This window comes from Mya arenaria, chromosome 15, assembly GCF_026914265.1.
Source record: "Mya arenaria isolate MELC-2E11 chromosome 15, ASM2691426v1".
Lineage (NCBI taxonomy): Eukaryota > Metazoa > Mollusca > Bivalvia > Myida > Myidae > Mya > Mya arenaria.
Window position 1 is genome coordinate 51,522,773 of NC_069136.1, and position 18,146 is coordinate 51,540,918.

Genomic DNA, 18,146 nt, shown 5'->3' on the forward strand with positions numbered 1-18,146 from the left:
TTGTACCTTCGTAAATGTAATGACGTCAGCAAATTGGATCGAGGTTTAGAGGTTGGAAAATGTAAATTTCTGTTTCTGTATCCGTGTGCAAACAAGTTTGTGCAATCAAATAAAGTCAATATGTCTTGATAGATAGAATATTTTTTCAATGAAGGATAAATACCTTGTTCATTCGTCAATCATATTTCTTTATTTATTAATATGAACATAACCTATTGTACAATATATATGACGTGTATCTCATCTCATTATAGTTTGTTTTAATTACCTTCTGTAGTTTTCCAGGCAAATGTTCCATCTTCATAAATAATACATTTTCTACAGTTAATGATGTCACTATCTGTATAACAGTTACCGTTCAGCACACAATAACCAAGCTGAAAATAAATGTCATGTCGCATTACTTGATAATATGCCTATTTTTTATAAAATGTTGCATGCGATTCCAAACAATGCTAATTCAAGGGAAACCACAGGAATATGCCCTTTTGCAAAACAACATCAAGAACAAAGATCATGTTAAAGACACATGAGACTTAATACGCATGCACAAACGCACGTACACATGCACGCACGAACGCACCCAAGAACGCGCACACATAACACTATAGACATACCACACATGCATCCACATCTGTATGAATAAGTGTTTGGGTCACCTTGAACAATTTTAATTGTTAACAAACTACATTTTAATCTTATCATAATACAGTGACAGTTACAGGGACAAGCCCGGTAGTCAAAACTCCATGTTATATTTGATGAATCATGTCTGATATGACAAACCTTAGGCAAACACATGATTTCTCCATTTTGAAAAGTACAGTCGACGCAGCGCGAATCGTAGGTTATGAACATAGTGTCCTCACTGAAACTCTGTCCGTCGTTGCTTAATGATATTTGAACACCATGAGCAGGAATGTCTTCTTGTTCTTCGTCTGCGTTTTCAACTTCTCTCTTCCGCAGGGAACGTGAATCTACACCACACTCGGCTTCCATAAAAGTGTTTAGCTTTGCCTTAGTTAAGAAGACACTTTCTGTCGATATTATGGTACCTGTGTTCCTGAACTGTAAGCAGTGAATTATATTTCAGTTGGATGCTACTGAATTAACGCTCTTTTTTCGAATTCCACTTAAGTTCGTTATATAGTCTCGTACAATCGAAAAAAGATGGCCGAACATTATATCAATTTTTGAATTTGGAGAAAATATGGTTTGTTTTCAAAATCATAGTTTGAATTTTAAAGATTAACTTTTAATCAGTGTACTTTCCTTTAAATTTCAAAATAAATAAAACTGGAACAAAACAAATTACTGAAAATAACGTTTAAAAAGTCACTACGTCTAAAATACTGACAAGTTCATGTTATTCTAGATAAAGTCTCACGAAATCGGCTTTCGTATGTATATTGTCAAAATAAGCAGTGGAATTCCCTTCAAAGTTCTTTCTTTTTGGCCCAATCCATGTAAAAGTGCATTTAAATTTAAATTGGGTTTCATTTTTGTAACGGTGAACAATCAAGGAAAACTTCGCCTGATATGGGGCTTCAACCAACGACTGTCGCTTTATAAGCTAGATGTATAACCATCTGGACCTGTCAACATTTTGGTCTTGTCGTAAACAACAATGCTTACTTACTTTGACGGTCTTAAATCTGCATGTGAAGTTTATACCATCAGCAAGGTTATTGCCAAACACGGACGTTCTTTCACACCGTCTTCTTCTCACATCACACAGGCCATCATCCGGAAGACCAAGAATATCCGGAGGTAGGGAAGTAATTGTTGAACAGTCTAAACCCGTAAATCCAGTTTCACAAACACATTTACCTGAAAAGAAATTCATGACTATTTATAATGATTTTGTGTGACTGTTTTCGTAGATTTTATCTCGATGTCGTCAACAGGTCTGGTTCACATTATATTTGGTAATGGAAATTCAAATGCTGAAGAAATAAAAAAAAATCTTACTTTTATAAACTTACATCAAAGAGATTATAACTTATTACTTATAAAAGTGTTATGTTTATCAAAGCCTAAAAGCATTCAAGTTCCGAAAGTGTTCGGCGAAATAGAGCATATTTATAATATAATAGAGTCACAATTTTCAATAATTATTAACCGTAAAGCTCTAATTGTTTTTTTTGTAATATTTTACCTTTGAAACAAACATTTTGTTATCATTTTATACTCAATTTGAATATTCGATGTCAGACCCTGTAGAACATGAGTAAGACCCTTTAAAGATGTATTACCTAGACAATTTAATATAATATAAAAAAATCGAAATTTTCTAAGAATATAGTTCTAATTCGAAGTAATTGTTATTTCTCTGCAGGTTGAAAACATACTTATAACGGAGTAAATATTAACCTTCATTGCAAATTCCTCTTTGATTACACTCCAAGGGACAACTTGCATCCATTATTTCTTTGAGAAATTCCTCGGTGAATGCTTCATGAACAGCCAATGTCTGATTATCTGTGTAATCGATGAACGTATCATTCAGTACGATGGTAAGGTTCTCCAGTGCGGACTGCGGAGGAAGTTGTTTTACCTTTACGTCAAACAAGCATTTCTGTTTTATTAACTCGAGATGAATCAAGGCCCATTCAACATTATTAGTATTCTGAAACGAAATAAAATTATGTAAATGGTAAAAAAGTTATCACTTGAACAAGACAGTATTTAACCTTCAAATTGATAGATATACGAAACAGCCGTAAATTCAAATGTTTCTTTACCACAACATCTAATACACAATCGCCAATAAAGGTTTCGACGTTCATTCCAGGAACTTGTTTACACAATCTAAAAGCGGTCGTGTTAATCACTTTCAAACACTGATCTCTTGCTCTGACGTGATCGTAATTAACAATTTGTAGGCTGCTTCTCTGAAATTAGGCACATCGAACATAATAAATGGCACGCAGAACAACATAAATATTCCAGCAAAACAGCTTATGTATGTCAAAAGGTCAAATGTAATTTCATATCTAGACTGCGTAAAGATATAGACACGATAAGTAGTTTTGCATCGTTTCTTGTTTGTTGCGTAAATTTCTCCTACGGTGCAATTATACATTAACTAAGTGTCCATGTCGTTTTTTTTTTATTTTAAACGATTGCACGCATACCAATTATTGTCTACAAGAAAATTATTTAGAACTTGCGTATTTAAAAATTGTATAACAAACCTTTTCTAAACGTCTCGCTAATGGCCCACTCCCTGTGTTTCGTTTCACAGAACCAACGCCCAATGAACCATGGTAATCGCCAATTTGATGGTTCAAAACCGATCTTCTTTTTCGTATTGCAAAATTGCAACTTTGAGTAAATGATGGCTCAAACTGGCAAAGTTTCACAGAACCATGCGTGCAAGAATTCAAACCGGGCTCTTCCGTATTGCATGAACACCGTTTCATTGATTCGTTAACATGTTCAAGAATATACTTTTCACCAAACAGGTCTTCATGCTCAAGGAGTCTGCAGTAAAATTAAAATTGCTAGTATTGCTACATATTCGTATTCGTATAACAGAATCAAACTTTATGTTCATATCACTTACCTCCAACTAAGCGCCGGGTCATTTTCAACAGATCCTGGCCGCTTGTTACGATCATTAACCGTGTCACCGTCAAACCGGCCACATAATCCTTCAGTATTGTTGAGATCAGCCAATGAAGGAAACACTGCGACGTTAACAAACTTCTCTTGTAATGAGAGGTCCACTATTGTGCCCGACGGAAAAGTAACCTGCACCGATATAATAAATAAAGTTAGTTTTTTACTGTGCAGTAGCCTCATTACACATGTAAAACTCAATTCATCAACTCAGTTACTGTTCCATTGTGTATGTGTTTTTTCTCTATGGTACCGGGTGTTTGATAAATCAATGATTTGTTTTATATTTTACCTGGAAATGGAATATAGATAACTTGTTTACACGGTTGTAAAGAACACCATCCACACACGACCGGAATCTAACGTCCCAGATTCCATTTCCTCCGCAATTGTTAACGACGAAAATGTCCCGCCCAGAACTTATCATAACGCCGCAGTTACAAAACACGGGCACGTCACTTCCAAGGCAGTGAGTTGTTTGAATTTGAATCTGTAGGCAACATCCAAATAATTGTTGTTATTATGTTATGTTATTAATGCTGATTTCGCCCCTCCCTTATAAATTTCTTCCCAAGTTTATGAACAAATTCAAACTGTGTACAATGTTTTAATAAGTCTTCAGGCTATGAAATATCAGATTTAAATAGTTACATCTGAATTTTGTAGCAAGCAAACTTTGTTCAATGTAGTTTTCAAACTTTTATTCAAGTACTTCGTTCTTTATACCCTTAGTTTCTATAGTATCAGACACTAGATCTGTTGTTGTTTGTTTAAAAATGATCTGCTTTATGAGACTCTTAATGTTACCTTAGTACTAAATGAACTCAATATTTTATCATTTAGAAATACAATGCACATACCGGTCGTGTATCGTTCTGCTTGATAAGTTCAAATGAACAGTTTAACGGAATAAGACATGTACAATCAAAAAAGAAACGGTCAGACACTTTTTTAGAAATGGTATCAAATGAAAGTAAGGTAGGGACTATAAACAAGAAGGTTGTCTGTTTTGTTATGAGACGAATATACCTATACATACTTGTTGTTGGAAAGCCTGATTCTTGTATAACAAAAATCGGTCTTCGTTCTGGTTTTCGTACGTTCTGCAATTTGTCGGATATTGTTTGATGTATTTAACTTTGTTCGGTTTAAACTTTCACATTCTTACAACAGAAAAAACAACAACATTATATTGATGTGCACAAAACGATCGGTTTTTATAAACAGGTGCAGACAATATTTTATATATATATTTCATGTTAGGCGAATTTGATGAAATTACAATACTTTATAGCATAAAAAACATTTATTTCTTTATTCATTTTGCGTCATTGTTTTTATGTCATCCATTTTAACGTTAAAAGCGTATTTGTTACGAATTTGAATTAACTTTACTTACATCCCGTCAAACGTTTTCATGTGTGGGTCATTGTTTGAGTAACACTGCTTCTGTTGCAGAATAGAGGAGTCTGATGATAAAATAACCTGAAAAAACACCAAATTGTGTAGACCGCTTTATGCAGTGTGTAATAACAATACTTAATAATCAGACACACACGAAGGGGTATATGCAATTATTGATTTATTGCACTAGGGTGACGATATGGTCGAGCCCCTAAAAACTCATGTAAATACAGAGGAACATTTACTCCTCTGAAGGTATGTTTTCCGGGTGATTTCACGTTTAAATGTGTTACAGTTCTACTAACACTCGTGATGTACAGCTAACACATATTTTATGAATACAGTTGATCACCTTAAATCCAAAATCGTAGGGACTCAAACATTTATTTCGGAATAGCGATATTTCGTACTAACAATTTTCAGAAAATGACAGCATTATAGATAACGTAAAACATTAAGTCGTGAAGATTGCAATGTCGGTTACACGTTACCAATGCGATACATTTGGTTTGAGGGATCTTTCGTATACATGTTTGTTAAATTATTGTTTAGTAAATGACAAATAATTACTAATTATACTTCTTGATTAAAGTAACTTTAAACATTTGAAACAAAATGACAGCACATGTATGCAAATCGTATCTTCCCGGTTTGTTTACCGGGCCACTCTCCAGATTGTTCGGTATCGGGTCGAGTGAGCAATGCAGAGATCGAATCTGATGTGACATTTTCAAACGATATTCAGGTTGTGTTAACCAGCAATTATATACATCACTACATCACCCAAATCGATCGCTTATTTTGTGACATCGATGTTTGTAACATACGCATGTTCAATTTGATTCTTTAACAAGCGCCAATTGTGCTCCATTGTCACCTGAAGCCGATGCTATAGTGCATTCGGCGTATGGTTTGAAAAATGATGAGATGACCGAGTTCGAAATAAGGATAGATATAGGTGTGAAATACTAGTCTGCGCGCATATCCATGACAACCATGAATTATCGCATATCGATACGAACATTGCCGCTCGTGTAAAGTAGGATCATCCCAGCCCTTGAACAAGGTATTCTGTTGAATCTCGGTAACTCGGTTGGGATGAACCTATCTTGTAGGAGCGGCCGTGGAAGATACTTATACTCTTGTTTTTTATGATCCAGGTGTATGTCATCTATTGTATAAAGTATACGCACCCGAACAGGATCCAGAGTGTAGTTTCTAAAAAGCATTTGGGATACCGCAGAGTCAACGTAAAAATTTATGATGGCATTTTGTTGCATTGGATAAATGCTATTGCCAAGGTGCAATGCAAATCTCAATCGCCGTGGTTTGTTAATGTCGCTGTTTTTCAAATTCAACCGGCATCCGAGCTTTTCAGTCTTCAATTGCACAACATTTGGCATTTGGCAAGAGTCGGTATTCCCGGATATCAATATTTTAAGTGGAAGATCACAATCATGTTCCTCATTGTTGCAAGTGAACGGGATCATAAGCCGAACAGTAACATCAACATATTCCAAGTCTCTAAGTAATATTGTTTTGTCTAATACCTAAAACAAAAGGTCATAATGAAATCACTGTTTATGTTTCAAGAATATTAATATTTCACTATACTTTAGATCCAGTGATATTTTTAAGCTTCGACATCGGTCGACCGAAGTGAACTTATCAAGAAATACAAGATGGCAGCCGTTTTAATGTAGACAAACACGGGACAAAGTGAGAATTTGCCTATCACGTTAAATTTGCTTTAAACAAAGTTGCAGAACATCTTATATAAATACGAATAAAAAGACATCAACGAGGTTTGACATCGGTCTTTCAAGAATAATAAATGTATATGACTAAAAATAAAAAAGTCAGGTAAAAATAATTACCTTTATATATGATTTCTCAATGGGTAAACCCTACATTTTCGAAAGTACTAGACTATGGTGGGGGATTTTAGTTTTTCATTTACAGTCGTATAACATTAAATTGATAGCATAATTGAAATCATTACTGATAGTTCACACTGGTCAACAATGTTACAGAGTATATACCTTTGTTTAATAAAGAAAATTGACAAAACCTGGGCTTATCAAGATGTATATTTCAAATGGACACGCCCTTCAGTTATAAACACGTTATAAGCACCCTGCAACTTACTTCGATTCCCGTCCATCGTTCAGGACTAATTGCAGGCAGGCTATCTTGACCTGATTGGGTAAATCGCGCCGTGACTGAACAAGCAATCTGCAGAACGTGATTATACTATGTTCAAACAAGCAGAAACCATTTATCATTTGAACGACTCTAATTTAAACAGTTTATAAAAACGTTATACTCAATACCAATATGATTTATCGGTTAAAAAACTCACTGATGTTCCAAGTTTCCACTCGTTGTCAGCGACAAGCATATATTCCGTGAGTCGAGAATGAGATCGAAAATCAGACTGAGAGGCATTTTGCATTGGCTCTGACGTGTGAATTGATTTAGTCAAAAGGGATTCTTTTGTTACGAACCATGTAACAATATAGTAGTAGTTTGGTCCAGCTGGCATAAAATCACAGAAACAGTTGAACATCTGACTTCCTTTAATACTTTCCACTTCAAAGGCAATTTGTGGATGAACAGATGCAATACCAGGGTGGGACGCATATGAATCTGAAAATCAATAAGACAAACTTGTATAAAAATCAATGATATACACTTTACGACATGCATATAATGTGCATAATTTATTGAGTTGATAACACATTCTACTACTACTTCTACTATACTTAATGATATCGCAGTGATATTGATTAAATACAGACATACTACACACGCATCAAACTTTTTTAAATATTTTTGGGGGCTAAAGCCTTTGAAAGGTAAGCGAAACAGAAATTCAATTCCATCTTCAGGCCGCAATAATCTAATGATTGTTCAACATATATTCGTTACAAACAATTTGGACGAACGTCCGAATAAAGATACAACAATATTAACCATTCATTCTTAATGCAAGTGTAAGGAAAGCATCCACGAAAATTAGATCTAATTTACATACCTGTTTCAGTCTTCCGAAAGTTGTCATATTCATGACAAGCAGGCTTTTGAGTTGCTATATGTAGCATGACTTCATTAGAAAGTGTTATCGGGTATTTCTACGATTTTTCTATGAAAAATAGGAGCGTTCGCTTCTAACAAAACGTTAACGCAGAGCAACAAATTCAGTTGTATCGACAACAGATAAAGATTATAAGTATCTTCCATGGCCGAGAGTGTAGGATAGGTTCATTCCCACCCAATCGTAGGGTGTTTTGCGGAAACGAGGTTTACCGAGTTACCGCAAAACACCCTGCGCGTGGGTCGGGATGAACCTATCTTACACGAGCGCCTATGGTAGATGCTTTTTCTCCCACCTCAGTTAAACAAAATTAAGTAAAAATGTATTTTTTCGCCGGAACTCTTTGGTGCGTATTGAAAATAATTGCGTACGTATATGCAATGATTCGTGGTTGTCATGGATATTCGCGCAGTGATTCAGAGTATGTAAATGGTCTGATCGGTCTTTATATAGTTCTAAGAAGAGTGAAGCATTATTTCTTAATAGGTGCGTGAAAACTGTTTTCTGGTGACATTTGAAGCGAGAAATAATTAACTAGCGTTCTAAATATTGCCATCGGACAAGGTTTCCATGATGCGCTACAGACGACAGTCTTCAACAAGGGAGGTAATTACAATGTGGTGACCATTAAAAGAAGTTCCATACGGGCATTTTATCTTCGCCCGTGGGCAAGATAAGAATTTCTAGCATAGTTAAATTAATGGATCTACTTATCTGAGGTGGGAGAAAAAGTCAGTCGGAAGCACGTTTTCTTTTTAATAATTGCAATTTTCTACAATTCACTCTCATATCAGTGGATGTTACTGTGTTTGTTCGGCAACTGAATTCATTCTCAAAATAAGTATACATTATAATTTGTATCATAATAAGATATTGAGAGTAGGGGCCTTACCTTCTCGCTGTAAATGGTCATTTCAAAGAGTTCAGTTTTCATCATATATTTATACATGAAAATCATCTGGGCAAAAACATGGCCATGACCTGTATTGTATATTTATGATTGCTTAGTATGGAATAAATACGAAATAAGAAGTCAAAACTAATAGATCTACGTACAATTGGAAATACACTGGGAGACGTTGTTTGGTATCCATTGTCCCTTTATATTACACTTTCGTGTAGCAACTCCCACAAGAAGAAACCCTGTTTCACACATGAAACTTGCAATGCTTCCATAATATTCCTGGTTTGAAAATGAGATAGTTCCATTAGGCAAAACTGGCAACTGAGCGCATTCTGGAAAGAGATCAAATGAATAAAGACATATAATTAAGCTGGAATATGAAGTCCGATGAGCAAGTATATAATACGAAGAAGGAATTCGAACAATATCTATGTGAATTTGCCTTTCGTAAATATCATCGTTATAAATCAAATACATTTATTACATTTGTAAAATAAATACAGTTATCCAATATTTTCAATTCTTAAAAAAATCTTGTTGAATTAGAACTCTCTATGACATTTTTAACATATGATTTAAATGAATTCATTTGTAATTAATTCAACACCGTTTCCCCCTCCGTACATCATGAAGGGGTTTGTAAACAGCTGTACTATATCATCACAACACTTAATTTGTGAACTTATCTTTTGATACTACGGGTTTGGCTATTTTAACCCCCCCCCCCCAAAAAAAAAACAACAAAAAAAAAAACAACATTTTATTTGTGTGCATATGAATCAATACTCAATGGTTAAAACTTGCTGACTGGGGAAAAAGTGTATCGCTGGTTAAACAGTCTTTTCCAATGCTATTTAATTAATATTGTGTTTTAGTATGAGTGGGGTTTATAATTTGAGAATACTAGCTTAGTGCCGGGGGTGGAGAAAGGTTATCTGTCAAGGCGGATGAATTCCGTAACTGAACCAGATTGACATTGTCTCTCCACGGCATTAACCTAGTGCATATTTATCCTGTTGCTTTAAGAAAGAGGGACCGCTGTTCTTCTCTGTTGACATTGGCACACTATTTTACCCAAGTTAAAATGTGCCCAAAATAGTTTTCAAAACTGTTCAATTTAATTCAATTTAATTCAACAAGGTTATAGTCAAAGTAGATCTATGTGCATTTGTATACATTATTATCAATTCAAAACATTCAAAGTGCATAAACGTGGATCAGTCACCAAACAGTATCTAATCATGTAACATTTATTCGGAAAGTCACAAACTACACAGGTCATGGTTACAGATCAAGTGTTTAAAACAATCGCCACATGTTCAATTGATTTGATTTATGGTAACATCAAATAATAAAGGGTTAGATGTTCAGAACTGCACCGGCAAAGGGAGAATTTATTTATGTTGCAAGTTTGATTTTGTGTCATTCACCACAGAAATGGGATTAACAACCTTTCAATGCTGCACATGTTTAGAATTTGCGGGTGGATAAGTGAAAAAGAAGATTTTCTGGCCAGTGTCATTATCATGCAGAGTGATTTAACTGTCTGGTGTTGGATTTTTGAGGTCGGTTGTGGGATGAATATTGATAGAATTTTGAAGCATTATTCGTGCTTTTCCTCTGACATTTCAGAATAGAAAATAAGTCAGCTTTTAACGCTACATAAACAAATGACTTTTGATCAAGATCACGTGGCCAACAATCCTTATAAACTACCATTTATATAGCACCTTGTGAAAGGACCGTTTTGTATGCAAGTGACAGGAAAATACATGTTTGATACGTATATATTTAATGTATTAGGTTATATTTAATTACTTTTGAGGCATTTTTATAACATAAATGCTTCATAAAGTGTAATATTGTACTAATTTCATAAACAGATGTATAGGTATGAAAACAAATTGAGATTTTTTTCATTTACACCATGCCATTTAGATGATATAAGAATATGCACTTGCGTTTTAATTATTGAAATGAAAAATTGTTCATGAATGAAGAAAACCCCCCACTATTAACGCGTAGCATAGGTTTGGATAAATGTAACTTTTATTATTGCTTAAGAAAGAATATTGCAAAAGAAAACTTGTCCTTGATTAATAATCAATGTCCTTTTTAAAGTCCTTCCCTCCAAAAAAGAAAAAGAAAAGAAAAAAAGAAGCAAAATTACGTGTACGACTGCAGGAGACTTTTTCCAATGGTTTCCATAAACCGATGAAATCGCATTGTTTTGTTGAAGGGCCTATTCAATCATAACCAGTGTCACAGGTAAATGACACGGTGTCTCCAACCAAAGTGCCCGTATTATAGTGCACTACGCCACCGGCAACGAATGTTACATTTCCACAGTCTGAAGTATTTGATAATATAACATGAATGTGTCTTGCCGTTTAATTTGAAAAATAAATTTCTTTCATATGAAAATGGCAAAACTGTTATGTCATAGTACGCATTTGCAATATATGTATATATTTGAACCAGAAATACCTATAGGGAAACATTCTGGAGCATGTTCTGGTTGCCACGATCCATTTGTAGAGCAAGTCCTATATTCGGCATTTGAAAGTTTAAAGCCCTTTTCACAAATCGATGTGGCAATGCTTCCGAAGGATCGCCCGTTCGAAAGTTTCACAAACCCGTTGTGAAGTGGTTTAAGTTCTTCACATTCTAACATAAAATAAAACAGAAAAAATCTCAAAATTTCAAATGTTTTTTTTACCAAATTGTATTATACGTTTAGTTTAACTTTGGAAAACCTATTACTGCTAACGAAAAACATCGATGGGAAATGGTTCGATTAAAATCCTAACACAAAACTGAGCTGACCTATCGGGAAACAGAACGCTTGTTCAAGTGGTTGCCAAATACCAAACTCCGAACAGGTTCTTATAGGGGTGCCAACCGGTTCATAACCTGGGTTACATTTATAATATGCGACCTTTTCAAACATAGTTCCATTGGTATAAACTATCTTCCCGTCTCTCAGATCATTCAGATTGTCGCAATCTGAAAAACATGTACACCATTATAGACAAATACACCATTACTATGCATGGCACATTACTGTAACTAACAATAACATGGAAAAATGAAAAACGCAACACTATAAAAAGTGAATTAACAGGAAAAAGTTTGTGGACTATATTTACAGGTATAAATAGGTAACAGAAAAACAATATTTTTTGTTTTACGAGTATCATAAATTAAATAATGAAAAAAGTTAAGTATTTACTTTTTCCAGTTGTTGATCGTTTTTCTGCAACAGAATAAAATTATTCGTTACTGCTGTGCGCTTAATGAACGAATGCACAATACAACAAAGTCATAATATATATATATATCTCCGGCGTTCAATGTATGAATGGCATATTGAAATTAACATATACCCAAGCAATAGGCTTCTGGACACCCATTTGTGTCTTGTAGTTCGAACAGGTAGTTTCCGTCATTGCATCGAGTCGTTCGGGCTGTCATTGTGGCATCGCATGATCCGTTCTCTGTACTTCTGCACATTGTTAACACCTCAATTGTGCCAATATCTAATGGAAGTTCACCTGATAGCAAGAGACATACAGTAACACGTCTCATCGCATAATCGCATCGAAATACACGAACAATTGACAATCAAGACGCGAATAGTGTAACGTCGTACAGCTTAAATGTACAACAATTTAAAGAAATATCTTTATAAATCTGTAAGTACTTAGCAATAAATCAACAAACAACCAACATGATCATATTAAACTACCATAACTGCATTCACAATTAAATAAAATGGTTTTAAAACAAACCATCTCCATCACTATATGGTTTAAAATTATTAACCTAATCTCCACCATGGTTGTACCGTTCCACAGTTCATATCTGATTCCGTAACAACGTAATCCTGCATAGAATACCAGCCAACTTGTAAATAGTAGTCACACAGCGGTTTTTCATCCGACGTTAAGTTATAACCAATCAGCCGTAATTGAAGATTATCAATCTCTGAAGCGTCTCAGATTGCACTACAATAATTTAACTCATTTTATAGGTTTAATCTTAAATAATATTTACGCTAGCCAAATTTGGGGTTGTACACAATAAAACAATATGGAGAGAATCCACCTTAAGTTTTGTAAATATCGATGGAGGTCAATCAGACCGCAAATACAGCGGCTGTATACAGCGAATTAGAGAGCTATCATGTATATACAAATAGACAGATGTTTAGTTTTAAATATTAATTCAGTATGTCATAGTTTTCTCGTATGTGATATAGTATTTAATAATGCTCATTATTTTATCCTATGTTATGTTGTTAACTATGTATATGCTTCCTATGCCGAAATAAATCTATCTAATATCGGAGCAGAGGTCATCAATCTCTATAAAAACACAAATAAAAAAACTTAATATTCAAACAGGTAAATGTCAGCGAGTGTTTATGCATGCTATTTGTATGTTTAAAAGCATGTAAACTAATTCAAAACTCCCGTAAAGTCATATTACAATGGAGTCACAAAGCGGTTAAAGGCGGTGGCACCATCATTTATTGATATAGCTATTTCGATGCGTTTGTGGTCTGTTTTAGATGTGTATATCTCGTTTAGGATTGAATTGGACCTTACCCCTTGCCTCTTGACAGGGTTTATGAAACTGGGATAATAGGTTTGAAAATAGGGCTTGTCGCTGTAGTTTTCATTGTCTCTGTACGAATTCTTTATAGTAATAAAATAAGTAGATAGCTGTAGTGTGGTGGTTATCAACACAACTATTATACCGCAGACGTTGCACTGTGTTTCCCTTTCCGGTAGCCATATGCCAAGGCTCGAGCACTTCTTTTCCTGTGTCCCAACTAGCGTGTACCCGTTTTGACACTGAAACGTCACACTGCTCCCGAAAACAGTTCCATTACTAAATTTCATGTTTCCATTGCTAATTTCTGGAGGACTTCCACAGTCTGTTTCAGATGGAAAAGAGCAATTTGCAATTGCTAATACATGTTATATAATGGACATATCGGGTTAAGAATTTAATACATTCAGTAAGGTCAAACCATATTTGGTTCTATAATGACGCATATCCTCCACTTTAACTTCTAAGACATTGTATTGAACTACATTAGTCTGTTTTTGGGGATTAATCATATTAAGGGACGAGGCTTTTCAAGCATTGTATATATCAACAATCAATGGCAATTCGTATGACATACTTTCTCAGATTGCACTACAATAATTTAACTCATTTTATAGGTTTAATCTTAAATAATATTTACGCTAGCCAAATTTGGGGTTGTACACAATAAAACAATATGGAGAGAATCCACCTTAAGTTTTGTAAATATCGATGGAGGTCAATCAGACCGCAAATACAGCGGCTGTATACAGCGAATTAGAGAGCTATCATGTATATACAAATAGACAGATGTTTAGTTTTAAATATTAATTCAGTGTATCTGATTACTATGATATTCTATCAAAATCATTCAAATAAAGATTATGTCTACTTTGAAATGCAGAGGAATCTGAGGACGCATATCATATAAGTATTAAAATGTAGTTAAGATGACCATGGATGATTTATATCAATGAGTAAGATATACATGACGTTGGAAGGTTTATACCAATGAGTAAGATATACATGACCATGGAAGGTTTATACCAATGAGTAAGACATACATGGCCATGGAATTTTTATACCAATGAGTGAGATATACACGACAATGGAAAGCTTATACCAATGAGTGAAATATACATGACCCTGCAAGGTTTATACCAATGAGTAAGATATACATGACCATGAAAATTTTATACCAATGAGTAAGATATACATGACAATGGAAGGTTTATTCCAATGAGTAAGATACACGTGACCATTAAAGGTTTATACCAATGAGTAAGGTATACCAGCCTATAGAAGGTATATACCAGTGAGTGAGGTATAAACGACCATGGAAGGTTTATACTAATGAATAAGATATACATGACAATGGAATGTGTATATCAATGAGTAAGATACACATGCCCGTTAAAGGGTTATACCAATGAGTAAGATATACTAGCCCTCAGAAGGTATATACCAATGAATCAGATATACATGGCCATGGAAGGTCTATACCAATGAGAAAGGTATACATGGCCATGAAAGGTACATACCAATGAGTGAGATATACATGACCATGGTAGGTTTATTCTAATCAGTAAAATACATGGTCATGGAATGTTTATACCAAGGAGTGAGATATATATGACAATGGAAGGTTTATACTAGAGAGAGAATCCACCTTAAGTTTTGTTAATATCGATATAGGTCAATCAGACCGCAAATAAAGCGTATGTATACAGCGAATAAGAGAGCTATCTTGTATATACAAATAGACACATGTTTAGTTTTAAATATCAATTCAGTGAACCTGATTGCTAACTTATTCCATCAAACACATTCAAATAAATATTATGTCTATTGTCAAATGCAGAGGAATCTGAGGACGCATATTATATAAGTATAAAAATGTAGATCATTGACTTCAGTTGAAAGTTTGTGAAACAGTATTATTATGTAACATATTTAATTCTATAGCACTTTTAATAAATACTTGCCACGTGCTATTTTTCCTAAAAACACCGAGATATACATGACAATGGAAGATTCTTACCAATGAGTAAGATATATATGACTGTGGAAGGTTTAAAAAATGAGCCAGACATATAAGTATATCCAAGTTTATACCAATGAGTCACATATACATGGCCATGGAAGGTTCATACCAAGGAGTGAGATATAAATTACCATTGAAGGTTTATACCGATGAGTGAGATATACATTGCCATGGAAAGCATACACCAATGAGTAAGATATACATGGCCATGGAAGGTGTATACCAATGAGTAAGATATGAATGACCGTGGAAGGTGTATACCAATGAGTAATATTAACATGACCATAAAAAGTTTATACCATTTAGTAAGATAAACAATATAATGTTGTTATGACAGATTGCAAAAATAAATGATTTTTTTACGAAATATGTTTAAATATATGCAGCTTTAGTGTAAATGTGTTTCGTTTTGCACAGGAAGAACCATGTTATTTAAAAGAACAGCACTTAATCGTAAATGAGGTTAATTTGACTAAAATTGAAATGAATATTAAAAATACAGTTATTCCATTTTTATTAGAATTTGAAGTTTTGAATCATGGAAAGAATACTTAACGTAAGTATAAGATTACTTTTTTGAACTTTATTGTTTATGCTTTATTTTGGCGAAGTCATGTGATCAAGGTCCTTTATATTGTCTGAACATTTAATATGATATTCAAGCGCTTAAATATATAATAAAGATTCAAGTTGTTTCAGATATATTATTGATTGTCTGGTTGACTTTGGCAGGGGTTACATGACCACAGTAGATCTGATTAGAGTAGATATATTAGCCTTGGGTGTTTCAAATTTCATTCAATAAATTAGAAATAACTTCTGTCCGTTCCTGTTTGTACCTTGTATTTCACATTGGTTAGGCTGAACTGGTTCCCATTTCTCGTTGTCTGTACACGTTTTGACAGCTGGGCCTTGAAGCGTATAACCAATGTCGCACAGGTAGCCGACTTTGTCTCCAAATAAAGTTCCATTAGACAAAGCAAAGCTTCCGTAATTGAGATATTCAGGCTGCCCGCATCCTAAGAATAGAGGCATTTGCAAATAAAGCGGAAGCATTTTTATTATTGTCGTATAACAATATACAATTTTTGCATGGACATTTGTGTAACAGTCAAAACTGTGGTCTCGAGGTAGAGAGGATGACATCTGAACTGTTGCCCCGTGGCCGATATGCCGAGGGCAACAGTATGGATATCATTCCCTCCAACTCGGGACAACAGTTTGACTGTTACACATATGCCCGTGCAACAACTGTTTTATTACCTGATTATTTATATTTTTGTGCATTTCTTCAAATCGCGACATTGTTTGTTTACGTCTGATATTGATTTGTTTACATCTGGTAATGATCTTGATCATATAGACGATTGATCGCTTTTCCTTGAACCAATTAAAAATACAAAACCAATACCGGAAATTCACGAGTTTAAACGATTTGCGGTTTATTTTAAGAGTGTCGGTAAAACCCATGACGTACCTATGGTATAGCCACACGCGCTGGTAACAGTTCATAGTGTTTACCGGTCAACAGTTCAAAACATTGTAATGTTGATAACTATTTGTAAAACATTCGAAATAGTGAATTACATTTATATAGGGCATTGGGTAATAAACTGTATTGTAAATGTATGTGTCATATTGTAGGCTTCTACTATTGTCTCGGTTTAATAGGTCAGATAAAAGACTGTCAATGCTTTATTAAATAGTTCAAAAACAATTACCTCGACGTTCACAAGTTGTACCGTTTTCGGGCAGCCACTGTCCGCTAATGGAGCAATTTCTTAGTTTCGGCCCCTGCACTTTGTACCCTAACGCACAGGCAAACGCTGCTATACTTCCAATGTTTGTTCTATTGCTGTATGTAACGTCACCGTTAAGGGGGCGATCAAGTCCTGAACAGTCTTTGAAGCAACCAATATACACATATATTAAGTTGGAATTATAATTTTAAAACATAGCATACACAATATTAATAACTTGTTTTTGGCAATATCTAAACGCGTGCTTCAATAATAATCTTTCATAAAACTTAGATATGAATAATCGTACAAATAATCTATGTTGCAATAAGCCATAATTTTGCCATAGATGGCTTTATTAGTATACGCAAACATGTGCGAAGTCTCTTAAACCTTTTAAACTCTTGCCCAAATAAACCTGCAGCCAACTGTATATCATTTATAAGTTTATTTTATCTTCTGGCTGGTTGACTCATTAAAGCGACAGTCCGCAAAAGTAACCGTATTTCAAAAGTTTTTAATAAGTTCCACATTGTTTCAGACCGACTGAACCGCAATTATTTTTTAAAAAATCGCTTTAATAACTTAGATTTAACAAATTGAAAATTGCCGAAAGTTGCTATTTTTAGACGGCAAAAGAGAAAGTAGGTCTACGGTTTTTCCGACTACTCTTGGGGGCGATACTATTTCCCGGTCCCGGTCTCATCCGGTCCCGGTCTCCTCCGGTCTCTGTTTTAT

At 34.5% G+C, this 18,146-nt stretch overlaps 1 protein-coding gene across 1 annotated transcript; it reads right to left on the reverse strand.

The window, feature by feature from the left end:
- Positions 1-3,892: 3,892 nt before the first annotated feature.
- LOC128219466 (von Willebrand factor D and EGF domain-containing protein-like) lies at positions 3,893-6,447 on the reverse strand. The gene is made up of 4 exons (XM_052927277.1): positions 6,222-6,447; positions 5,024-5,109; positions 4,664-4,727; positions 3,893-4,114 (listed from the first exon to the last, which is right to left on the reverse strand). The coding sequence occupies exons 1-4, from the start codon at positions 6,429-6,431 to the stop codon at positions 3,893-3,895; spliced, it is 582 nt and encodes a 193-aa protein (XP_052783237.1). The 5' UTR covers positions 6,432-6,447.
- Positions 6,448-18,146: the final 11,699 nt, after the last annotated feature.

Bases quoted from the DNA above. Each gene is read 5' to 3' on its own strand.
- LOC128219466 (XM_052927277.1), bottom strand. From the start codon at position 6,431: ATGCCAAATGTTGTGCAATTGAAGACTGAAAAGCTCGGATGCCGGTTG. The intron at 5,110-6,221 runs GTGCGTATACTT...GTGTTTTTTCAG, and splicing joins ACACTCTGGATCCTGTTCGG to GTTATTTTATCATCAGACTC. The intron at 4,115-4,663 runs GTATGTATAGGT...TGTTGCCTACAG, and splicing joins ATCAGGCTTTCCAACAACAA to ATTCAAATTCAAACAACTCA.